This window comes from Pempheris klunzingeri, chromosome 6 (genome assembly GCF_042242105.1).
Source record: "Pempheris klunzingeri isolate RE-2024b chromosome 6, fPemKlu1.hap1, whole genome shotgun sequence".
Classification (NCBI taxonomy): domain Eukaryota; kingdom Metazoa; phylum Chordata; class Actinopteri; order Acropomatiformes; family Pempheridae; genus Pempheris; species Pempheris klunzingeri.
The window spans coordinates 9,699,272-9,724,923 of NC_092017.1; the positions used below are offsets into that span (position 1 = coordinate 9,699,272).

A 25,652-nucleotide genomic window follows, 5' to 3' on the forward strand; every position below is an offset into this window, starting at 1 on the left:
GGATTGGAGCGCTGTGGGTTAGTGGTTTAAATACACATGTCCTCAACAGCCTTTTTTGGTCTTCAGCAGCCTTCATCACACAGCATGGACACTGATCTTAGCAGGACAAGGATAGTGTATTACTGAGATTGTATTATTGAGAATGGTTCTACAGCAGCTATGTGTTCGGCTCAATGTCCTAAGCTACCTTGCATTTAGTCCGCTTATAAGTTTTCTTTTTAACTTGTGGTGTGAAGCATATTTGAGTACCTTAAAAATAAAACCTTTCAAACATGAAACAGCAACCATCTCTACTGAACGCTGAGGCCAGCTCATTGGTGTTGCACGCTACAGTTCTTTAACTGGTCAATAGAAGCTGGGATTAAGAAAACTGACTGTATTGAAGTGACTGAGAAAACTCTCCACCTGTCTCTTGGACTGTACAGCCAATTTATTCCAACAAATACTGGATTTTTGAGGCTGATACTCGATACTTGAGAGTTAAAAAATCGGACTAATCAGCTGACATTCACCTAATTACATCACTTGAGCTGTAATAATTGGTTTTCACAATACATTATGGCTTCATTCGCTAATAATCCCTTTTTCACACAAGACATTTAGACATGTCACAGTAGGAAAAGCACAGGTATAAATAATAAAATGAGTGACTGAAGGCTGAATTCCATTTAGCAGCTTCAGTTTGCAGGTGCTGGTGTAGTGCATGCTGGCTCACTGTCACCGGTAATGTTATTAGTAACAGTAGTTTCCCTACTATGACAGGTCAAAATGTCTGCAGGGGGAAAAATGTCTACTTCTAATGTGTGTCTAAATGCCAATTAAAAGGAAGCACTCTGGTGGCATGGTGGCTGCAGTTCGTTCCTCCTCCTTACAGAAAGGTGGATTTGTACATGAATATGCCAAGATGGAGGCCATAATTATAAACCCAAAATGAAGGTTTTAATGGATTCTTCAGGAACATAATGGGTGATAGTCCTGTTTTTCTGCAGCCTGGGGGTGACAGGTGGTGCCTGGAGAAAGACAAGGCAGCAGGGGAGGGGGGCCATGGGAGGTTTTGTGGGTCGGAAATGCTGGCTACACTTCTGACTTTCTGTGTGTGTCAAGCCGAGTAATTAGGCAAGACTAGAACTAATTAGACTTAGTAATGTTTACAGCTGGACCATGTCCACATCACCCTGTCCTTTCAAACATGTACTCAATGCCCAGCCACGGTGTGTTGTGCAGCTGGTCACGACTGTACCTGCATGAATGTGCTATAAACATTACACAGTAACACACACAAACACACACATGTATATAGTATACATGCATATATAAATGTATATAATATAATACCTAACTTTGCCTGCCTCCCTCGTCCAGTTAGCTAAGTTAGCTACTAGCCTAGCTTACCAATTCCTTGCTAGCAAAGATGAGTCGGGACTTTCTGGTCACAGCAGCGGGGAGCATCAGATACAAATGGATGTCAGGGTAAATTAAATCACCATTAAAGACGGGTAGGGTGTATTTGAAAGGCGGTAAAGTACCCATGTCTGCGGTGTCCATCCCGTAGCTAACTCCAACCACCGTGTCCCCATCATCGGATGCTGCGGCCCCGGATAGCGGGCTCCCGTCCCTGGCCTCCGACAGCCCGACCGCTCCCTCGGCTGCTGCTTCCATTCAGCCTCCCGGAGGAAAAACAGGAAAACCCTCCGACTGAAAGACCCACAGCGACGGCGCGATCCCGGCGGTAGGAAGGAGGAATGTGTGGCTTGATATGTAGCGGTAGTCAAACGGAGGGTTGTGTGATGGTTATCCGCGACGGTCCCTTCATCCGTGCGGAGTCTCCTCACTCACGGTCCGCTCCTCTCTGGTCGTCCGCGCCGCACTTGCTGCCGCCGCTGCGCTGCTGCTGCCCGGTTTTGTGCTGGACGCCGCGGCTCCCTCTGCAGGCGGCCCGGGGAACCGCAGCCGGGATGGTTTAGATTTGTTTGGGCTCTGAATCACACGCAGAGGTCAGCCTGATCCGATGGAGTCTGACTGAGTGGTTGCATTACTTTTACAAGGGGTCTTAATCCGTCTGGTGAGTCAACACCTTTTCAACATTACATCCTGTTTTCTCTCGGGGCCTCATCCTGGCTGTGACCTTTGGACCACTGCGTCTCAATCACACAGGTCTAGTATTGACTGTGCCTGCAGCTTTATCTTGTACTGGACACACGGCCTTGACTAAATTAATAGTTTTTGGCTCCAAAACAGGAGGCGCTTCAGCTTTATTTAAGTGCTAATAACACTATTATTATTGGTTTGTTTGCTGATAATGTCCTGCCTGTATGACCAGGGCTAAGGGTCTAATTAAACCTCATTCACACTGTGAGTATTTACATGCCTTACTGTACTATCTTCACAACGACAACCTGCACTGAACCCTCAAACTACTGTTTTTCTGCAGCAGAAACTCTCCACTCTAACAACAAGCACTCCCTTATAGCTGTTTTTAGGTCATACTTTCCACACTTCCACAATATAGAATCATTGACAGGTATTTGTATTTTGTATATATAATATCATAGCATCACACGGCTTCTTGAATGGATGAGTTTAGACTAATTTATCAGAGGTTCATAACCTTTTTTGTGTGTGTGATCCCCTAATACAAAGCCATGTCTCTTGTGACCCAATGTCACACGTCCATGTGCAGAGACTTTTCCCTTCATGGTTTGAATTGAATTATTCTTTATAAACTATAAAAAAAAGTTTAACTATACAGCATTTCTAAAGACAAAGGGAAAGACAAGAAATGTTTTTACTTCCTATTCATTTAATCCTTTCCGTTTTCTTAACCACTTATCTATGCAACTACCAAATTCAATGTTGCGTGAGTTTTTTTATTTACTGTATGTGACTTTGATTGTTTGTATGGCATAGTCTAAATGGTCAATCTGTCTCTACACCCATCTCTATTGTATACGCTGCGTCTAACAGTTGCTGTACTATGAATCCAATATCCAAAACAAGACTGTGACATTGTACATTTTCCTACCCAGAGGAACAAATCCTACAGTTTCATTTTGAGCTCTAATGCTCACCCCTCTACGGTTGTCTGACACACACGCTTGCATTTTGCAGTATAACAGAGATGGATTTTCTGTCACTTTGCAGCATTTCCATTACACAGAATGAAAGATCATTGTGTGCATCAGTAGCTCAGGACAAAACATCAATACAAGTCTATTCTACGAGCAACACCAATATAATAGAATATAAATAGAATAGAATATATATATATATAAATTCTATATATATATATATATATAGAGAGAGGATATAAATGTTTTGCTGACGGACAATAAACAGAAAAAAAAGTACCATTAGAACAAAATCTCGGTGCATTTTATTATGAAAAAATGGCACAGGTTAATCTACTGAAGGAGTTAATGATGCATTCGGGATTCTTTCTCCTTTCTTTCTCCAGAGAACCAAATGAACACAAGCTTGGGAATCCTCCCAGGAGGTTTGCACGCCATTTTCATCAGGTCTGCTCTGTCCGCCATGCGGGTTTATGAGCAGACCGTCACTGGTCTGGGGTGGACCCAAGCTATACTCACTGGTGCTTAGAGAGAAAAATGGATGGAGTACTACGGAGTACGTGAGGCATCAATGATATCAGGGTGTCAGCGTTTAAAGGTATTGGGGAAGATCCTTCTCCACCACCTGGAAAGAAAGCAAGAGCAGAAGCCGATATGACAATACAATCTTTGTGGGGAGATCATGCCAGTTTAAATGAGAGTCCAAAAGGGTGTCCTCCCTTGATCTTGCCCTTTTGTGTATTCATGTGACTTCTTTGCTTTACCTTCAGCACAACAGTAGAATTTCTTTCATCTGTACACAATGTTATATCTGTTTATATATCAGTTTTACAAAGTATATACTCTATAGTATCTGTGGCAAAGTGAGACGTTTGTACATACACTTGGATCATCTAAGGGTCCGTATCTCTTCACCACCTGACCCTCTCTGTTGATCAAAAACTAGAAAGAGAGAGGAAAAACAGAAAGCTGAAATACAGCAAACATTAAAAATGTATGAACAAAGAATTGTTTTCTGTTGTGTGTTAAGAATAAGACGCCTTTAGAAAAGTATTGATGGGCTCCTTGCAATAATTATACTTTATGCACATAAATAGATGATTGATTGTCAGCTGCATCGACCCTGGTGATGTCTAAAATAAATGACTGATAAAAAATATGTACCTTAGTAAAGTTCCACTTGATGCTACTGCAGGAATGAGAACAAATCACACGTTGGAAAAATAACGTTAGAAGATCTGGCTGTAATCCAATAATTAAGAAAAAAAATAATTTTATTGTCATTATAATATCAATATGCCACGTACTTTCCCAGGAAGCCTTTCCCTTTGGGCTGCTCCTTCAGCCATTTCCACAAAGGATGAGCATTGGCCCCGTTCACATCGATCTTGCTGAACATGTCAAACTGAGCATTGTAGGAACTGGCAAACTGCTTGATCTGAGCTTCAGTGCCGGGCTCCTTCAAAGTAAAACAAGTTGAGAGGAAAAATACAGCTGGTCAGCACTAGTCAAGCTCTGAGCTGGTTAAAGTGGCCTGTGTGCAAGAATATCAAACACCCCATTCTAAAATAGGAAAACATTTCTGGCATTGTGCTTTCACAAAACACTCCCCTGTTCCAGTACATACCTGGTTCCCAAACTGGTTAGAAGGGAAGGCGAGGATGCGTAAACCTCTCTCAGTGTACTTGGCGTGCAGCTCCGCAAACTGAGAGTAGTTTACTGGGGTTTTACCTCATTTAGAGGCAACGTTGGTGATGATGACAACGTCCCCCCTGAAGAGAACACAAGGGGACACGTCCATAATGTTGTAGCGATGGTAGGATGCTGCTGCACATTTATGGAGAGAATACGTCGTGGATAGATTTACCTGTATTTTTCTAGGGAAACAACATTGCCATCAATGTCTGTTGCTGAGAAGTCATATATAGACGTGGCCGTCTGCCAGTCCTCTGTCGGAGCAGACTGTTGGGAGGAAAGAGAAGTAAAAAAAAAAAAAAAAGATTTGAGAAACGGGAGCCCACTTTCAAAATGCTACTTAATTAATATTAGATAACAAGAAATAGGTTCCAGCAGAAATAGCATAGACATACAGTGCACACATTTGTCCTGAAAAAATATCTTTAAAAATAAATATAGTGCATGACAACCAAAAATAAAATCCTCATTCATATCTCTGTTACCAGCGCTCGACTTAGAATCTACAAAATCTGACATTGTCCAAAAGCAAGTTCCAGTGCTGCAAGACAAACCAGTGTTTCAGTCCTAATCTCATTATTTCTTACCATAGCCTGCAGCAGGACAGAGAAAAGGACAGTGGACCCTATCAGACGCATGACTGCCCTTCAGTAAGGTCCTCTGAAGGCAGAACGCGATCAAATCTGTGAACCCCCTGAGTGGCTTCAGCTACACCCTCACTGTCAGCCCGCAACCCGTCTACAGAGAGAGCGCACGCTCCAGCGTCCTCATGTAAAAGGAGCGGGTGATCATTAACAGAATTGATAGGCTGCGATTCTCCAATAGGTCCCTGTCTGCTGCTGACTAATAAACCCACATCAGAAATTCACGTGTACTGTGGTCCACAGTCCACAGCACTGTCACAGACTCATGAAGAAAGTTTGACTCCTTATAAAAGCAAAAAATTAGGCCACGGGGGTTGAGCTTCATGTGGCCGGGGCAAAGGGCAACAGTCTGCAGAAACACATGAGCTCATTATGCAATGAGCTTAATATAATGAAAAACAAAAAGTGAATCAACATGATTTGAAGCTCATATAACCTCCTGAATCTCTAACCAGAATCCAGGAAAACAGTAAGATATAATAATAATCTTTGTTTTCTAGACTCTAACAGCAGCCGTGTGCCTCCCCATAACATCTTACCAAATCACAATCTGGTAATACCAGTGGAACCACTGTATTACACAACAAAAGTGACTGATTGGGTAATATATTGTTCTGATTTTTAAAAGATTATTTCCCAATTTTCTGGCCAGTCTACTTGGGAGTCATGACAAATGGTTACAAACAGCAAATACTAATATTAAAAAAAAACAGATGTTACAGGCCCTAGTTAACAATGCATTTACAGATACAAATTCAAAACACATAATAAAGTAGACAAAAGTCTATGTTGATGAAAATGATGACTGAAATATGCTTTGAGATGGAAACTAATGAATGTTTTAGAGCTATGTAGAGAATATTTTTAGCTATTGTCAGTTGAGGATGAAGAAATAAGAAGAGGGGATTTCTATAAAACCCAAGATAAGCCTCCCTCATAGTCGTGTTATAACTGTATTTCTAGTTTGCAAAGGTGGAAAGTAACCAAGTGCATTTACTCCAGCACTGCACCTTTGTACAACTTCAACGTACTTTAACAGTACTTCCATTTTAAGACTACTTTACACTTCTACTCCACTACATTTCATTTTCAGATATAGGTCCTAGTTGGTTTGATGATCAGTTATTAATTATCAGCTTATACAATGTGATGTATTCCAGTTAAAATCAGCAAACCTAAAAACAAACGCGCTGTTTTGTCACCTCAAGAGTACTTTTACTTTTGACACCTAAAATATTTTGACCCTAATCCTTTTTTACTTGAACTAAAGTACAATAATCGAATCTTTTTTTATTATTATTGTGTGTTACTGTAACCTCTACTTAACGATTCAATACTTTCTCTACCACTGATAGTTTGTAAGGCTTAGTTGCCTGCAGAATGCTGATAAACTCTAATTAATTTTCACCGCTGACATAATGAAATATCAGCTCGTACTGACAACGTGGTAATGTGACCCTGTGTTATAAAACCTTTAAATGACCGTTGCTGTATTTCTCGGAATGATAAGCCTATCAGCTGACTCCAGATGGGACAGTGCTGCTGCAGACACATCCTCACACCACACTCAAAGGAACCTTTGTACTATTTTTCTCTCTATTGGGAATCTAACGTACCTGATGCACGGACACAAACCCAGATCAGTGCTTGTTGTGTTGTATTTATAGTCGTGCACCACCCGGCTGAAACCGGAAATTGTCACTTGTGTTACTTAAAGCCTCGAGGAGCGAAACAGATTTTAAATATACAGACGATTTAAAGAACTGTCGATGTTATCAGTATGGATGATGAATAAATACAAACAGAGAGGCTGTTAATGCTGTTGATAACATACATCACCGTGACGCAATTCAGAGATCACAGGAGCAGCCGCAACACACATACCAAAGACCGGAAGTATTAGTTACGTTACCGTGCTGGATAAAACAAAGTACAGTACCATCGCCAGAAGACCTCCACTGCTCGCCACGACCCCAAATGTCAAAATGACATATATCGGCCGCATTTTCGTTAAAGGAGAGGCCGCATTTATTCTAATGAAGAGTTACAGTGCGGAAGCTCGCTCCGCCCCTGCACTTTGTTGTGAAGTGCGACAGGAGAGGCTTGACGTCATCAGCCTGCGACCGCAAGACGGAAGCGTGCGTCGCGTCGTCCGCACAGGCGAAAGTGATACATTCATTAAAAAACAGTTAAATTTGAGGAATATATTTCGTGCGAGTGGAACATTTAAGACAACATGGATGACGAAGAGGAAACATACAGACTGTGGAAGATTCGCAAAACTATCATGCAGGTGCGTCACGTTTAAATGAATCTTTTAACATGTTAGCTTAGCATGTAGCTTTGCTATAATAACAGTTCCGCTCTGTAACGTTAAGTCAGGGGCTTCATGGTGAGTTAGTCGGTACTGTAGGGTAGTTCGTGAGCTGTGTATTGTTTAGCCTTTTTCTATCTGATGCTTTTGTCACTGTTACTTATCAGCAGTTGGTCCTGAGTGACTTCTTTTATGTGAAGGAGAGAGAGGTTAGCTCTCTTATACATGTTTTGGAGAATAAGTTATTTTAAATTGAGTCTCAGTCTGAGAAACAACATAAGCACCATTCACCAGGGCTTTGGAGATTCAAACCTTAACCAAAGATCTTGTCTCGGCCTTACAGGTGAATGATGGAAACCTATAGATCAGGTGGTTTACAGGCTGGGAGTGAAGCGCTGCCTGCCTGACAGCTTTGCTCTGTTCTAGTTTGCTGCTGTTTTAAGCCTTGTGTTTTGTCCCGTGCTCTCACTGACTGCTCAGCCTTATCTGTTCACCCTCAGCTGTGCCACGACAGAGGGTACCTGGTGACACAGGACGAGTTGGACCAAACACTGGAGGAGTTCAAGAGTCAGTTTGGAGACAAACCCAGCGAGGGTCGCCCCAGACGCACAGACCTCACTGTACTGGTGGCACACAACGATGACCCCACAGACCAGATGTTTGTCTTCTTTCCTGGTAGGTTATCAATATTGATCAATATCTAATATTGAATGCAGTGTGGCTGTCACTCCTCTATAGAAAATACACAAATTGTCCCGGGACCAAAAATGAAGCCAATATAGAATATTTGATGATGAATAAATGTGTTGATCTTTTAATCTATCTGTGTGCCTTTAACATCTGCAGCTGTGTGATGTTATTAAGTCATATTTTTCTTCACTTTCCAGAGGAACCCAAGGTGGGTATCAAGACGATTAAGATGTACTGTCAGAGGATGCAGGAGGAGAACATCACACGAGCCATCATTGTCGTTCAGATGGGCATGACGCCATCAGCCAAACAGGTAAACACTTACATTGTAGTATTTATGAAATGGATAAAGCACGTGATTTCTTATTATGACTTTCTCTCTGTTTTGGATCTTGCTCTCTTTGTTAAAAACATTTGTGTGTTCTCACAGTCTCTAGTTGACATGGCACCCAAATACATATTGGAGCAGTTTCTACAACAGGAGCTGCTTATTAACATCACAGAGCACGAGGTACTTGTATCAAAACCCCTTTCATTTCAAAATGATCTTATTGATTTACTATTAAATTTTTTATTTATTACATTTCTTTTTTTGTCTTTCAGCTTGTTCCAGAGCACATTGTTATGACAAAAGAGGAAGTGACTGAACTTCTGGCAAGATAGTATCCTTACACACACTGTGCTACTCAGAGTAAATGAATTGACGAATGTCTAAATCAGATTTTCCTGTAGATGATGCTCTTGGTCATCTTAAGATTACTTACCATTTGTAATGAGGTATGAAATAGCAGTTGATTTAACTAAAGACGACCATCGAGCAGCATTTAGTGTCTTTATAAGACCCAGATCTTCATTCAAAGTATTATTTGTTTTCATGCCTTAACATGTTTACCTCAGTAAATTAAAGGAAAGCCAGTTGCCGAGGATCCAGGCTGGGGACCCTGTGGCTCGCTACTTTGGCTTGAAAAGAGGACAGGTAACACACACTCCAGAAGTTGGCTCTCATTTTCATTATGACATGGCTGCATGGTGCTGTCTAAATGTTCTTGGGTTGGTCATTTGATAAACAGCTTTTCACTAAAGCCGTGTGATGATAATAATAATAATAATAATAATACATTTTATTTATAATGCACTTTATATTTGACGGTACAGATCTCAAAGTGATAACTCAAACAGCTTGTTAGACCCATTACTTGTTAGAAGACATGATGTCTTAAGGACATTTAAAGGATAAGTCTAGTTCATTACAATGTGGATTTTATTTTTGCCCCCAGTGGACTGAAACGTCTACTGGAACATTATTTGCATTTCATACTCTCAACAGCTCTCATTTGAAACTACCCACGTGCAAACACAGTAAAGGTGCACCTGGTGTTCAAAGTGTTCAGTCTTCATTCATTTAACTGTCTGACTGAAACAGGAGACTCTCAGCAGTTAGTTGTGGATCTGTACCAGGGTCCAGTCTAAACAATCTAATATTTTTCTCACCTTTTCCAGGTAGTAAAGATCATCAGACCTAGTGAAACAGCTGGGAGGTACATTACATACAGATTGGTGCAGTGAAAAGCAGGTATGCAAGCGTCAGCCGTGACAAGTTTATCCAGTCAAAATAAGTGTGTGCGTCACTGCTTTCAAATAAAGCGTTTGTTTTCCCCCCCAGGTGTTCCTCTGGGTCAACTTTAACAATGACCAGTGAAGGAAACTGAAGGTGTTACATATTTCACTCAACCATGGATTATCCTTCTGCTTTTGACTTGTGTTGTTTTACATGTAATTACTGATTTTTTTTTTTTTTAAATAAACAATTCAAAATGAATCAATAGTTTTGACCAGCTGATTTAATTCACATAATCTTACTTTGCAACGACAACAAGAAGCTTTACTTTATAAGTAAACAAGTAAATTCTATTGACATCATCCTAAAATGGTTTTAGATGCCTACCTTCCTTTTCCTTTTGAAAGCCATGCTGTAGCTGCTAGAGGCTGACGCTTTCCAAACTGACCTGGTTACTGAGCGTTACATCATTAAAATGACCACTGTGCCCTCCCCTGCACCAGGGAAGTGACTGCGACTGTTGATGTCAATGGTAATATGATGGTTACACTTTTGGTTAGGTCCCATTTTCTTCCTGCTCAACTTTAACTGTTCCTCATCTGTGTTCAGTTTGATCTGTAAAATACACAAAGAATCTAAGTGACTTTAAAATAAAATGTTTATTAAAATAGATCAAACATTCAGAACAAGGCAATACAGGTAACATTTATTGGAAACAACTACATTTATTTTTTAAAATTTTAGTGCTGAAACAAAACCAGCAGCACTTTAAAAAGGGAATTTGCTTGGAAATTTTGCACACGCTCTAATGTGACAGGCTACCCATTTCCCTTAAGCTTGTAAGAGCAATGATTTACTTGAAATACAGACTGGCAAAGGCATTTTTAATCATTTGAGTAAAACTGCTTAAAATGACAGTAGTAATTGCTTCAAATCGCAGTAAGCGTGCAGAGGTTTAAATACAAGAAGACCTACACAGATTAACAACTTTAATCTTGATATACACAACACAATAGCCCCCTCAGGTGTAGGTTTCGCTGGATTTTAATGTATAAAATCAGGTTCCTGTCACTCAACTCAGACAGACTTCACACAATGATTTTGATAATGATATCAGACAAACTCAGGCTCGCTGTCCCGGTTTCTGGTCAGGGGTAATTTCTTTCCACACAGACGCGCCAGTGGAAGCCCCGACAGGCTTAAAACAGGGGAGCATGGGTAGTTGTTGTTGGACTGGTTCACGTTGAGCTCAGCCAGGGAGGCACTCAGGTCCTGCTCTGCTGCTGTGTCGTCGTCTGGGGGTCCGTTGTCTGGCAGGGCAGGTGGATCAGGGGGATCGGCCGTTTCTGCGTTGTCATGGTCCTGATCCGCGTCCTGTTCAGGGTCGGTGTGGGTTGCAGACTGGCTGGACAGGTCCAGACTGTCCCTGTAGCTCAGCTGGTCGTCGTCCATGCTCACCTCACTCTCCTGCTTCTCCAGTCTGCAGGTCCTCTGGACGCTCTCGTCCAGCTCTGAGTCGGAGTCAGGGAGCTGCTCACTGGACCCCAGCGACCCTAAAGAACTTCCTGAAAGGAGATTAAGAGTCCAGTGGTTACACAGTGTTTAACAGCAATGAGTTTTGCACCACTGAGGCCAAATTTGAGAGAGAATTTTCAGAAGTGATAAAAGTTATTCTGCCCACTTTAAGAATACCATGACTTCAATGGGAGCTACGGCAACGTTTGATTTATACTCTTCAAGGGGAAGTTAGTTCATTTATATTTACGACGGCATTAGGTTATCTAAGCTTTATAAAAACGTACCACATCCTTCCTCCATCTTGTCAGACTCTGGTTTATTCTGCTCCTCTGTGCCTCCGTCCTCCTCTCCATCAGCAGAACTCTCCATCTTGTCATCTGCAGTACTACCCTGAACCAGGAGGGGGAGGAGATGAGCTCATTATCATGAAAAACAATGTGAAAGTTTTGCTTTGGCCTCTTATTATTACTGATAGTATATGAAACATGAAAATCAGGGGGAAGAGCTGTATTCAAAAGAAAGACTAAACATTAGGCCTCGACTCTGGATGGGGAAATGGATGTGCTGACATTTCAGTGCTTCTGTATTTTGCTTCTTGCCCTTCCACAGGAAGAGTTACACCAAAGCTTTGTTCCTGCACATAAATTACTGGCAGCTTCTCTATGCAACCTGTTTTACTCTGATATTTGCCAACTGAGAACTCTGAAGGGCCTTCTTCTGATAAAAAGAAGGAATAATGGAATAATGGTTACGTGGTTCACCATCTTAGTTTATAAGATTTGCCAATTAGAACTAAACAAAGTGCAGCTGAGTCTGATGGAAATGTTAAACATGCTAGAATCAATTTTAAGCACATTAATTGATACACAGGATAATATACACTTATCAGCCACTTTATTAGTTAGTATCATGAAATGTTAAGATATAACATCTGCTACAAATGCTAGAGATGAATATCCACCGTCACTACACAGGGAATCGTACCTGCTGAGTGGAGATGGAAGCAGAGCGGCAGGTTTTGTGGGACTGAGAGGTTTTAGACTGGAAGATGGTTGAGTAGAAAACTATGAGGGCCTCCACGATGCGGGCCTGGTGTGGGTAATCAACCAAAGAGGACAGGGATATCGTGGCCCCAGTTGGACGGGGACGCATCAGGGAGGGACCAAACACAATACCCAAGTTACTGGCACTCATCTTGTTATCTTCCTCTAGCTCTGCAATCCTGGAAGGAGGAAGACAGTGGAAGGATGGAGAATAAATGGGTGCACTCAATTCAACGGGACCTGGCCTCTTTTTTTGTTGTTTTTAAATGACTGACCTCCGGAGATGGCGAATAATGTATCGCAGCGTGGCGACATTGGCCTTGTGCAGGTCCTTCAGAAGCTCTTTCAGCTTTTCCACCATAACCAGGACCTCTGGGTCGGAGTCAGGGCCCAGATCCACCAGCTCTGGCCCCTTGGCCCCTGCTGTGCTAACACTGCTCGGCTCCTCCTGTCCCTCTGGTGCGTCTGCTTCACCCTGCAGACTCTCCTTGGCCAAACCCATCAGACTGTTGTACAGGCGGAACGGCATGATGGGCTCTGGCAGCTGGGGGGAAATGGTTAGACCAGCTGAATTATGCATGAACACACATGGAGCAAGAGAGCCTTGCAAATGAGTACAGAGCTAATTTTTTTCATTTTGACCAAGTATATTTAAATCAAACCTATTTTTTTTTAACTTTTTTTTCCCAAACCATATGTGAATTTGGCTATCAAATTTATTTACAGATTTAGTAACACTTTATTAGGAGCCCACAAAGCCTGAAAGATAATTTTATATTATATACATTTTACATTAGATATTATCTTTTGAGCACAAGATAAAATATAATCTTTGAGGACTTAAGGGGTTCCATAAGTCTGCTTTTCATTAATTGTGTTTACTTGTTGGACTGATTTGCACATTTTTTGAGTCTGTTTTGTATCAATGGATGAAATGATTGACGTTAATTTTTCAATTTAGAAAGAAAAAAGGAAACCAACTTTAAATCTGATATAATATACTATAATCAGACCATTGTATTACTAGACTGAAACTGATACTAATGAACAACTTTAATCAGGTATACTTGTTTACTAGATGCCTACTGGCGTACTGTATTTTACCCATGGCTTGTTCCGATTTGTACCTGTCTGAGGTAAAGCTTGAGGACGTTGCTAATGTCATGTGGTGAACACTGGGACAGCTCTACCAACTCCTTGCCATTCTCAAAGGCCTGACAAAGCTTCTCCACGCGAGTCTTCACCCCGTTCACCCTGTAGATGCCCTGAGAAAAAAAAAAAGGTACATCTGTGTTCTTGAGGGCAAAGATTCGGACATACAGCACTCACTTAAACACAAATATAAACGCACTGTCTCACCTTCATCTTGAGCGCCCGTCTCTCTATCTCGGAGATACACTTGGTGATGATGAAGGGGATGCCGTCACTGGCACAGCTGGCTACCTGAGAGAAGTCCCTGCCAAACAGCTGCAGGCGGCCCTGCAGCTTCTTGTGGCCACACTGGATGGCCAGAGTCTCCAGACAGCGTTTGTGACACGCCAGGAAACACTGTGAGGACAGAGAAGAAGGCGCTGACTCTGTGGAAACATGATCCAATCATCTCAGGATACGAGTCTCTTTCTGCAGTCTCTGAGGGACTCACCTCCTCACACTCGGCCCCCTGGAAGTAAACATAGCTGTCACACTCGCGGCACTTTGCAGGAGTCCGTAGCTTCCTCAGTCGGTGGGTTTGGGCCGCTTTGGACAGGCCAATGTTACGGAAAGGTCTGGTGGACACCACCACATCGGGATCCATGCCGTTGATATCTGAAGACATCAGAAAGACCCACATCATACACACACCAGGAAACTCACAAGATTAACAGTGGGCAATTCAAATTCAAAAAGTAATATTAGGACCCCCTTGAAAACAAGATGATACATCTCAAGGAGTTTATCCCCGTCTGGCCATGTTATGAAGAGGACGATGTGAAAATCTTACTTTGAGTTTCAAATGAGGTCACATTCCCGTCTTTCTCATCTGCATCCTCATTGGACGACATTGTTCCAGTGGATGACGTCCGAGCAATCTTACTAATGTCATCTGGAAAAAATGTGCAGTTTGAATGTGTTACATGTAAAGACATTCATAAATACTGTGAGGAGAAAAAAAAAAAAAAAAGACGACATTTCCCATTATTGTCATTTATGAATGAGACATTCTGGTGTACGTTACTGCGACGACCCTGAGTTCTTACTCACTTGTGCTGGCAGTAGGAGACTCTAGGCCTCCATCTCCTCCAACAGAGTCATCGCTCACTGTTGAACCCCATGACTTGTGGCCCTGCCCTGGGGAGAACAAAAAATATGGGTACACTCTGTTAAAAAAAAAAAAAAAAGATGGATCCATTTGTCCACTTGTCTGGAGCACAGCAGCAGCAGCCATCACTTACTCTTGCGGTGAGCCTCTGTGTCTCTGTTGTCTGCAGGTGCTGCGTCCACACTAGTTGCAGGACTGTCAGCGTGGCTGGTCGGCTCTGTGTTGAAACTGTCATTCCTTTGTCTGTGGCCGTGGCTGCAAAAATGTAACATTGTGAGACGATTTATAAAATTTTCCTCTAAATTGTTTACAGGAATAGTTTTTGGGAAACATGTGGATTGGTTTTTTTGCCATGAGTTGGATGAGAAGACTGATACCAGTCTCGTGTGTGTACGGTAAATGTTGAGCTACAGCCAGCAGACAGTTAGCTTAGCTTAGCACGAATGCTGGGAATGGGGAAAACTGTTAGCCTGGCTCTGTCCAAAGGTAACAAAAATCTTCCTACCAGCACTTCTGAAGCTCAAGTAATGAGTTATGTCTGGTTTGTTTAATCTGTACAAAACATACTGTAAAAACCTGTGCTTTTATGTACCGAACTACAATTGTGTCCAAAATCATTCACCATCTCAGGAGGTCTGTGCAGAGGACTATAGTACTGTGAGCTCATCGGCAACATGAAAAAAGATTTCAGACACTGGCCGGGTCCTTTTCTCTGTACTGTTTATTACATCTGTCTGCCTTTTTCTTTCACATGATGATATAGTGCTTGTTAGTGACCATCTGTTGTACTCTACATTTCATGATGCATTGTGGGATACTTTGAGTCCACTGTATAAAAAGGTATAATAATTCTCACTATACATTCAGAGAGCTCTACAGAATGGAAAACTCACTGTATAGTGGACTATATAGTTTAATACATGGCCTATGCTTGGTAACCAGCAGACCCCAGGAACATGCTGTTGATGAGGTTAATTAATGACCTTCAGAGCTGTGGATCGGCTTACCTTTGGATGGAGCTAGACTAGTCGTTTCCCCCGGTTTTCAGTCTTTATGCTAAACTAGGCTAACCAGCTGCTGGCTGTAGCTTCACTGAACAGGCGTGGTAGTGATAAACGTTCTCAGATAACCCTCAGCAAGAAGGCAATTAAGCAAATCTCTTATAATCTTTTAAGTGTTTCTTTAAGGTTTCAGTTGAAAGCCTGAATAACTGTGGCTCTGATTGAAGCTCTTACTGTGATGATGAGCTGGAAGGAGAGTAGTTCTCAAATGTGTAGTGAACAATCGGCTGCTCTGGCAGCTGCAGGTCTCGCACGTGGGCGGCGTACTGCTGGCCCGGGTCGTACAGCTTACTGCTCTCACACAGAGTCTGGTAGTGCACCGGCAAGGCTACCGTCTGCATGTGCATGAGCTGGTAGTACGAGATGGTCGCCTGGTGCAGGAGGAGTTACAACAAAAAGGCTCAGGGATCACTGCTCAAGCTGAGAAAAGTTAGGAGATCGTGTGTGTGTGTGTGTGTGTGTTTGTTCTGACCGAGCGAAGGGTCTGGTCGCTCTGTTTGACGATGTCCTGCAGTTGTCTCAGCACCGTGACCTTTGTGTGCTCCAGCTCATGCTGCTGTGTGATGGCGTCTGCTATACATGTCCGGTAGGTGGCCTCCGCCTCATCCGCCTGCACACAGACACTATCAGTTTATTTCCTGTGTTCTGTTTTAATCGATCAGATTAGTACACAGAGACGAAAGTGCCAGTTGTTATGACGATCATTTTTCATTCCACAGTGATAGTCATGAAACAACAGATACAGAAATGAAAAAGTTATTGACAAGAACCTTGTTGCGAGCTTCTTCCTCTAATCGCTTCTTCTTCTCCAGAGACTTTGCCGTAGAGCCTCCTCCTTCTTCCTCAGCTCGACTGGCTGCTGTTTTGGCCTTGTCGTACTCCTCGCAGCGGACCATGTAGGCTTGCTTGGCCTTCCGCAGGTTCACCTCACACTCCATCTAAAACAACCAGAGATCATTTTTGCTCCTCTCAAGTCTCCGACTGTTACTGACGATTCCCGGAGGACGAATAAAACTGTTTACTGCTACGTGCGTGCTCGCACGTACAAAGCAGGAGATCGTACCAGTTTTCTCTTAGCTCGAATCCACTGTTCCTTGATCTCCTTTCGTCTCTTTTCGTGCTCCTGTTTTCGGTGCACCAGAGGCTGCACAGACAGACACACGCACAGATATACACAATATCCAGAGGGGCAAAAACACTCCAGTATTAGCAGCAGCATGACAGGCTGATCCTAGATTAAGTCAAGTGTACCTGGATGAAGGTCTGGGTGTGCAGGGTGGTGTTGGCCTGCTGCAGCCCCACACTCTGCTCCTGGTCCTGCTCCAGAGCCAGAGAGTAGATAGAGAAGAGGGGCATGTGGGGCTGGAGTGGACAAACACAGAGACACAGAAAGACAAGGTTAGATGCATCAAAATAAAGATATTACTGTGCCAGAAGTGGCTTTGAGACACACATACACACACACACACCCTTACCCCTTACACACTCTTGCATCTCTGCTGTGTACATAACCCAGGCTCTTGTACTTATCGATACACTATTATACTGTCTTGTTTTATATTTGGTTGTATGTTGACACTCAGCATTAAAACTAGTTCCTTGTATATTGTACTTGGTTCTAAAGTTTTTAACATTCAGCATCACAGATAACCAGTGAGAGATATTCAGAGGGGACATAAATGAGGTTTACATGTGTTATGCTGTGTTTGCAGGACTGGTATAATCTCTGGAGGCCTTTGGAGAACTCGGTTTCTGGTAAAACAGAGGAAAAGAGATGGTCAATTGTAATTTTCTACAGTGGCTCACTTACCAAGGCTGGAATTATTCATTATCCTACTCACTGATTAATCTATATCTATTCACAATTTATCTAATTAATAGAATGAAAGAAATTACAAATACCATCACAATTTGCTAAAGTTTAGCGAGCTTAGCAGGCAAATCATGCGTTTTTACTGCATAAATTACATTATTATCAATTAATGTTTTGTTGATTGACAGTTTGCTTAATCTGCTAAATCCTTGCCGTTCCCGCTTACCCAGGGAAGTTCTCTTCTCCACGTAGCTCATCAGGTCCTTCATGTACTTGGAAATGGTTTTGGCGTAGAGCAGAGCGGAGTCCACCCCTCCCTCACTGCGCTGCAGGATCACATCCACTTCCTCAACTCGGCCTGCATGACAGCACACACACAAACACAAGTCACTGCACAGGAACTAACGCAGTTGTCATGGCAACATACAGTTTTTGCAGATTACGATTTGCGGGAGACAAATGTTTGCCGCTGAGGTGTGAAGATTCAGAGCTAAAGTGATAATCTCCAAACATCCTGTCTTTTATTTTGGCGATAATCTTTTAGCTCACTTTTAAAATCACTGAGGTTTATTGTCATTTTCAATGACTTTTTTGGACAGACTGTACTTGTGCAGCTGCAGCAGCTGTCTCTCAGTGTACCAGCTTGTTACTTTCTAATGTAAATAATGACAGAGTCCTCAGACATATGAAAAAGTAGCATTTTCACAAGACAAAATGAGGCTGAACGGAAGGACAGGAGGGGCAAGAGTATCACAACTGGCAGCCGTGAGGGAGTGTGAGCAGAGGAGTGTACCCATTTCCTGCAGGTCGCTCCTGAACGCACCCCCGTCTGCTCCCTGGCCTGACGCGGTGTACAAGTTCTCCATCGACTGCACAACATAAAGACGAATCATTACTGACAAACACAGATGGAGACTCATCATCGCCTCAGGGATTCCACCTCCCCGTCATCCAGTACAAAGTTGGGAGGGGGAATCTGTTTCACTATTTGTACGGTGAGATTTGATTTGACAGTTACTGACTAGCTCTGTGTTGGATAACACCCCCCCCCCCCCTTTTTTTAATGCTTAATTGGCAGATGTAAAATGGGGGTAGCTCTGTGAAAACTCACCTTGCTCTTCTCTGTGGGCAGCAGGGAGAGCAACGTGCTGCTGTCCACCTCTCCCATCAGCAGCTCAGACACACTGAGGAGAGGCACAACAAAGACACATTCACACTGGCAAATATGACAGAGACAAAAATAAACTGTAAACATGATACGAATGTGAGGAGAGACCGCAGTGTAAAAACTTGAGTGGGTAGACCAGATTTTAAAAATGAAGGAAAAAAGAGGAATTTAATTTAAGTTAAGTTACTTTTGTCTGCCATTGATGATTCTTTTCTCCAACCTTCATACTGTAGCTATGTTTTTTTTTAAGAACTTTTTCAACACACTCGAGGAAAACCCTTTTTGGCAGGTCGCATTTCGATTAATTTAGTGAACGTTAACAGAACAGAGGCATCTGCATCTTGGTGCATTTCTCTCCCTGACAGAAAAGGAGTCAAACAGGGGAAGAGTGGAGGACAGAATGAGGAAACAGATTCGACAGGCAGATCAACTGAACTCTGCCAGCTCACTTCCTCCTAAAGCTGTGACCCATGTCTAAATCCTGAAATGGCACAGACTAACATGTGATAAACCCTTGGTGTACCATTACCCCAAATTACACATAAAACTGGCAAAAACTCTACTACTCTACACTACTAGAGATTACTTTGAATCATCAAGATATTTTCAGAGACTTTCCAGGTAAAACAACATTAATCCTGGAAAAAACATTTATGATTTATGAAATGATTTGGTGACTTCAGAGTAGCCACATTTAATAATCAGTTTGGTCTAAAATTAAAAGCATGTTCTCCTGATTTCTTTCCTCCCCGTTCTGTAGCAATCTGTTCATTTAGCAGCCAGGTAGTCAACAGCATTTTCAAGTTTTGGTTTTGTGTCGTACGGTGGAAGAAAACTAAAACCACTTCCTGTTTTCAGCTCAGCCTCATGCAAATGTGTCACCATCACTGCACTTCTCTCTCCAATTCCTAACAACAGGCTACATTGTACGCATCAACACACACACACACACACACACACACACACACACTGTAACACCTGTTTAAACACCATTATAGATACACTGGTACCTGCCCCACCATCATTCTAATACAGTCTTTAATACTAGTAGTGATCACCATAGGGTTACATTTAATAATCAGACATATTGTGAAGGTGTATCAGATACTCACTTGCTGCTAAAAGCGACTGCGATAGTTTCAATTGCCCTCTCAAAGTCCATTTTGTCTGCCTCGTTACAGGCCTCATAGTGGAAGCCTGAAAAATCGCAACCATGCATGTGTTTAGGTTTCAGTTTTGTTTTGAAATCTGTTGCTGACCGAATGAACGTACACACCTGCACACCAGTGACAGCAGACTAAACGTCTAGTTTGCAGTATTACCAAAGGAGGATTAAATCTCATGTCATCAACATTTCTAACAGTGTTCTTGTACTTGGTGCCCATTTACATGTCCGTTCATGGCTGATCACAGCTCACTGACCTTTGACCTTGGATATGAGCTTGCCGGCAGCGGTGAGGATCTCCACAGTGTTGAGCAGAGGGTAGGTGTTGATGACCTGACGCAGCACGCGCAGGACCTCCCCCAAACACTCGTGAGCCACGGGCCGCTGACTCTCCTTCTTACCTGGAGGAGAGGAAGGAGGAAGGTATATTTGGAGAAGGAGGAGGGAGACCGTGAGAAGAGCAGCGAGAGTAACACATGAATAACTGAACGCACAATTAAAAGACCACACCACTGGTTCTGGATGCTTCATCCCATAAACTACAAGGAATTCACACTTAAAATGGCTGATACAGTGTGAACATTGATGTGCAGAGACTTGAGTCTTGTTCCACCCATGACAACAAGCACTTGTGCTTTGTTTGATGATGCACCTGTAAACAGGAACCATTGTTAAATCGCTCCTCTGTGGTGACTTCAAGGCTGCTTCAAAGTCGACTAGTGGAAAAAAAATAATAAATGAGGCTGGTGATAATTTTTGATTCTCATGATCACAGATTGTTCTTGAATGCATCAGTGAGTCCATGTTGACGAATGCATTACAACTAGATGGTAATGTTGGACCAAAATTAAGGTAAAGTAAAACGTGAATTTTTCACCCTGCTTTAAAAGGAGTAGTTCGACATTTTAGGACATTCTTCCCAGGCAGCCAGCAGAGATGCCATAACTCACCGATGCTTACAATTGGGTTGTAGTGCAAATTAAAACAAGCAAGATATCATTTTCATCGTATAGATCTTCTCTTCTAACTCTTTGCCATTTTGGGGAAAAAGCTTATTCACTTGCAAACTATTGCTATAAGTTTCTACAGTCAGTGTTTCTGATGTTTTCCACAGCGGATGGAGGCGGCAGACAGACGGACAGTCTGGGCACAGACAGTTAGGATGGTGATAATGTCAGAGTGTCAGACAGGTCAGGTCGAGGTACGTAGCGTGCGCTCCTCTGCTTTGAGGTCACTGGTGACACATTTGCAGCCGCCATCCTCATTTCCACCTAACGCACACATACACGCACACTGGTTTCATGCTGCAACCTCATATTTCTCTGCGTTATGTGTTTCTAATCGAGGAAGTTTGGCTGAGGGAGGAGGCCAGAGGGCAGTCGATCCTCACACTGCAAATGTGTGTCAGAATAGCAGACAAGAACAGAGTGACCTGAACATTGTGCCAGAGAGGATGTGGTCTTTAGCTTTTGTTTTGCAAGATTAGAAACTAATTCTTGTGCAGTGTTGCATCTGCTTTCTGCAGCTCATGAGAACAAATCGCCTCACTCTCAGAAATAAAGTGGCACCCAGCAGCTGCAAGGAGATCCAGATTAAGTGGCGAGCTGCGTCGCAGTAGAGAAGAGACGGGACTAAAACTCTGATTGTGCTGCTGATTAAGAAGAGGAGGCGTCATGTCAAGGCAATGCAGCCAGCCTATCAGAGGAGGAAGTGTGGACGAGGCTCTTCTGTCAGAGGCTATCCATCATGGCTTCCTGTTTAGAAAGCTCACTCTGGGTGGAGAACATGACAGAACAGAGCCAGATTATGGCAGACAGAAAGGCCTATAAACAAAGCTCTGTCTGTCTCTGAACCACAGAACTCTGGTCTTAAAAAGAAAAAAAAAAAAAGCCTTTTTCACCCCAACTAAACCTTCAAACTCAATTTAAAAAGCAATTACACTTTGTAGGTCAAACATTTTTTTTGCAGGTGGAAACATGTTCTCCACCGGGAAAGTACAGGTGTTCTGCCATTTTAAGCAACGCTACATCGCGCTGGAGGAGGAAGAGTGTGTGTATGAGGCTGCAGTAAACAAGAAGTTGACTTCCTGCTGGAGACAAGAGTGCGGTCGACTCTGTGGGCGCAGCGGAAAAGCAGCCCTTCATTTGGAGAGATGACGCTCACAGCCACTTGTTAGCTTGCTTGTGCAGTGTTCCTCCGCCCTTTTTTAACCCCCCCGCCCCCCCCCACACACACACACACACACGCAACGCACATGTGTCGGTGAATAGGACTGATGAAAGCCCTTTTCAAAATGGAGTGAAACGTGCAAAACAAAGGGGAAAAGCAGAGACCAAACAGCATTGTTCTGTCTGCAAAGTAACGCGTTACAAATGTTCATGACACAAAGCAGGAGGAACAATGTCACACTGTCATGGCAGCCGGAAGATGAAAACCATAACTGCCGACACACACACACACACACACACACACACACACACACACAGTACCATGTTTTGAGAGTCACTCCCAGAGGTTCAACCCAAAATCAACCCATAACAAATGTCCTCAGACGTGTTTCTGTGACTTGTAATCTGGCAAAAATGCAGAGGCTCTAGGTCACTCATCAGGTGAGTTTGTCTGTGTACCGATTTGCGTCCGGTGGAAGTTTGTAGATTAAACTTTGAGAAAAAAAAAAAAAGTGAAATTCCTTCATGTATTTACCCTCAGCCAGCACGACATCCTTCAGCTTCTCCACAGCCTCGGCGAAACGAGCCACGTCCCTCAGCAGGGCCGGGATATCCTCGACCTCGATGGCCGTGCTCTCTGGAGCTTCAGACGGAGTGGTGGGGGTCAAAGCCCCTTTGCCCTGGCCTTTGGTGAACACCCACGACTGCAGCGGGAATCCTGGTGAGACACAGAACAAATTAAATCAAGTGATTAAGTGAAAATGATTTCTCAGGAATATTTAAAAGGACTAGTTCAACATTTTGGGAAATGCACTTCTTCAGTTTTTGGCAGAGAGGTAGTTGAGAGGATCAAGACCCCCATGTGTGAGGCTACAGCCTTAGCTTAGCTTAGTAAAAACTCTTGAAACAGGGAGAAACACAGTAGCCTGTCTCTGTTAAAAAGGTAACAAAATCTGCCTACCAGCTCCTCTAAAGAGTTCATGAGAAGTTTCTTGGTCAAGAAACTGGAGTCTGGTTGCCTGACAACCACGTCCAGCCAAGAAACAGCAGTTAACTCCCAGTAAAAGTGTTAATTGTTGTTTTACTCTTTGGCATTTGTACAAATTAAACAAACCAGATATAGCATGTTAATTAAGATGCTCTAAAGCTGCTGCTCAGCAGATTTTGTTCCCTGGGTACAGAGCCAGGACAGTCGTTTCCAGTCTTCATGCTAAGCTAAGCCAAGTAATGGGCAGGCATGAGAGGAATCAATCTTCTAATTTATCTCTCCACCAAAAAGTCAATATGTGTATTTCCCAAAATACCAAACTTCTCCTTCGAATGCCAGGCTTTGCTGCTTTTTTTTTTTTCGTTTTCTATCATTACAAAATCTCTGAATTTTAGACCATTTGACAAATCGAACAACGTGAAAATGTCACCTTGAGCTCTGAGACTATGCAATTGACTGAAAAACAAAATCAATACTGAAGTGAATTCAAAAGATAATCCAACATTTGCTCTGGGTTCACTTGCTTGTTAAATTTCAGACATTTCAGAAAGTAGACAGTGTTTTGAATATTTTGTGCTCTCTGTCGTCTTTCACCACATTTTGCTTTCTGTCTCAGCTCAAGTGTGGATGTGGTGCACGGCATTAAGAAGACCATATTTCATCGACTCAACGAGGGGATGAAGTGTCCTGCATGTTTTGGACCAGACCTGCAGCGCTGGCGTGTCTGCTCAGCGCCGTCGGCCTCTTCAGGGTGGCCACGGGAGACGGGCAGCCCACCCCTTGCATCACCCCCAGCTTGCTGTGCTGGGCGCTGGGCGTCCCCGGACAGGACAGGGAAGGGTCCTGGAGCCCGGCAGAGGTCGGGGTGAGCGTCGAAGAGGAGGAGGAAGACGAGGGCGAAGAGGAGAGGGTGACATCTCCCGCATCTTTCCGAGGCTGCTCCTGCAGGATGGACAACTGAGAGGGGACAGGAAGAGAGAAAAAGGTCAGGATGGTCACGTGACTCATGCTTTCCGGCTTGACCGAAAATGGCACGAGGGCGCCAACACGACTCGCCTTTGCCCGTGTGGCCTTACACCCGGCAGCACTGTTGTTGGTAAACACACATATGAAGACTTTCACAAGATCCTGTGTTGCGTTGTGCAACACTTCCTGACTCCAAGCTGCTGTTGGGTGTGGCAAACTGAGCACAGACCTGCCATTTACATTTACTGTTTGGAATAAGAACAGTGATGTTTTCAGAGGTGGAAATGACCTTCTCCTATGTCTACAAAATAGCCAAAGGGGTTTTCAGCCCGGTTAGTACACCTCACCTCACCTCACTTACAGTAGACTTACTGCTTTACAGTTTTGGGGCCCAACAGATACGTCCTTGCTCACTACTACAAAGAGTACAAATAAGAAACAGGAAAGCATCCCTTCACACGGCCGCCAACATACCTGCTTGAGCCACACGTTGTGCTTGTTGGGCAGAATGTCCAGTCTGTTCTTGCCTTTCGACTCAGCTTTCTTAACTCTCTGACCCGTAGAGTAAGGGTTGTAGCTGCTTTTACCCCCACGTTTCAGCATGCTCCTTCCCCCTACAGCTCAGTCCCCATTCTAACCAGGAACAAGTCAACTTTTGAAACTAATCTTGCAAAAGCACTCACTCACTCACACGCTGCACGCTGCTACTGGTTTAGGAGTAAAAAAAAAATTTAAAAAAAATCCACATGTGAAATATTTCCTATGAAAAAGATATGAGTCAGTGTGCAGTCAAGCATCTGAACACGAAGCTCTGACACACTGCACCATAATTTCACAGTTTCACACAGCTAGACCACACACACACACACACACACACACACACACACACACAGTCACAAGACAAAACAAAACTTATATCTGCTGTCAGTAGCCTCCACACACACAATCATCCCTTGACCGGAGCCCTGTCTGCAGCCTGTCCCCTCCAGCTGAAGGTCATCTGACACCACACACACACACACAGACACACACACACACACACACACAGACACACACACACACACACACACACACACACACACACACACACACACCAGAAGTGATGCGCTACTCACAGACGATGGGGCGCTGCTATGCGGCCCGGGGCTTCCTGCTCGGCTCTTCTTCGAGATGGATGGCGTCTTAATCAGTTCCCGTTTCTTCCTGGTGAACATCTTGAGCGTGCCTTTGCCGTCCATCCCGACCTCTTTGAGTTTTACGCACAGCCCCCCCACCCACCCCCCGACTCGCCACTTGGGTGCTCTGCCGCTCGTGCTCAGCGGGAGCTCGGTTCCATCCAGGCCGACCTTCAGCCACGGTAACTGTCTGTCTGTCTTCCTCCTCCCGCTGTCGCACATCGAGCCGCGCAGGCTCACTGACAGAGAGACAGACAGCTCACCGCAAACTGTCTCTGCGCTCGCGGCATCCGCTCTGCGCGCACCTTCGGTTTCCTCA

The 25,652-nt window shown here is 43.4% G+C and overlaps 4 protein-coding genes across 7 annotated transcripts in view; 1 reads left to right on the plus strand and 3 right to left on the minus strand.

The window, feature by feature from the left end:
• The window catches only part of pip5k1ca (phosphatidylinositol-4-phosphate 5-kinase, type I, gamma a), a 41,954-nt gene extending 40,094 nt beyond the window's left edge, over window positions 1-1,860 (minus strand). Inside the window, exon 1 of the mRNA XM_070831601.1 lies at window positions 1,527-1,860. Coding sequence (XP_070687702.1) covers window positions 1,527-1,659 — 133 coding nt within the window. The 5' untranslated portion in view covers window positions 1,660-1,860. The remainder of the gene's footprint in view (window positions 1-1,526) is intronic.
• Window positions 1,861-3,345: 1,485 nt separating this feature from the next.
• Window positions 3,346-7,489, minus strand: gpx4a (glutathione peroxidase 4a). Of its 3 annotated transcripts, none has more exons than XM_070831603.1 (7): window positions 7,347-7,489; window positions 4,936-5,030; window positions 4,696-4,840; window positions 4,376-4,527; window positions 4,233-4,257; window positions 3,951-4,010; window positions 3,346-3,693 (listed from the first exon to the last, which is right to left on the minus strand). In XM_070831603.1, the coding sequence occupies exons 1-7, from the start codon at window positions 7,410-7,412 to the stop codon at window positions 3,661-3,663; spliced, it is 576 nt and encodes a 191-aa protein (XP_070687704.1). In that variant the 5' UTR covers window positions 7,413-7,489; the 3' UTR covers window positions 3,346-3,660. The 3 variants fall into 3 exon arrangements, with proteins under 3 accessions (XP_070687704.1, XP_070687703.1, XP_070687706.1); XM_070831602.1 differs by having other exon boundaries at window positions 7,320-7,489; XM_070831605.1 differs by lacking the exon at window positions 7,347-7,489 and adding an exon at window positions 5,351-5,629.
• A 45-nt stretch (window positions 7,490-7,534) lies between these two features.
• polr2eb (RNA polymerase II, I and III subunit E, b) lies at window positions 7,535-10,230 on the plus strand. The gene is made up of 8 exons (XM_070832289.1): window positions 7,535-7,700; window positions 8,222-8,396; window positions 8,609-8,724; window positions 8,842-8,922; window positions 9,015-9,073; window positions 9,309-9,387; window positions 9,912-9,984; window positions 10,075-10,230. Exons 1-7 carry the CDS (start codon window positions 7,644-7,646, stop codon window positions 9,975-9,977), a joined length of 633 nt encoding a protein of 210 aa, XP_070688390.1. The 5' UTR covers window positions 7,535-7,643; the 3' UTR covers window positions 9,978-9,984; window positions 10,075-10,230.
• Window positions 10,231-10,609: 379 nt separating this feature from the next.
• On the minus strand, window positions 10,610-25,590 carry arhgap45b (Rho GTPase activating protein 45b). 2 transcript variants are annotated; one of them, XM_070831716.1, is made up of 24 exons: window positions 25,274-25,590; window positions 23,900-24,149; window positions 22,740-22,922; window positions 20,294-20,437; window positions 19,984-20,068; window positions 18,815-18,887; window positions 18,497-18,572; window positions 17,930-18,061; window positions 17,581-17,642; window positions 17,142-17,252; window positions 16,954-17,034; window positions 16,661-16,828; window positions 16,363-16,500; window positions 16,065-16,261; window positions 14,963-15,084; window positions 14,772-14,858; window positions 14,512-14,613; window positions 14,173-14,336; window positions 13,890-14,078; window positions 13,658-13,795; window positions 12,806-13,074; window positions 12,472-12,709; window positions 11,772-11,877; window positions 10,610-11,534 (listed from the first exon to the last, which is right to left on the minus strand). In XM_070831716.1, exons 1-24 carry the CDS (start codon window positions 25,553-25,555, stop codon window positions 11,083-11,085), a joined length of 3,849 nt encoding a protein of 1,282 aa, XP_070687817.1. In that variant the 5' UTR covers window positions 25,556-25,590; the 3' UTR covers window positions 10,610-11,082. The 2 variants fall into 2 exon arrangements, with proteins under 2 accessions (XP_070687817.1, XP_070687819.1); XM_070831718.1 differs by lacking the exon at window positions 25,274-25,590 and adding an exon at window positions 24,633-24,776.
• Between the last annotated feature and the right edge of the window lie 62 nt (window positions 25,591-25,652).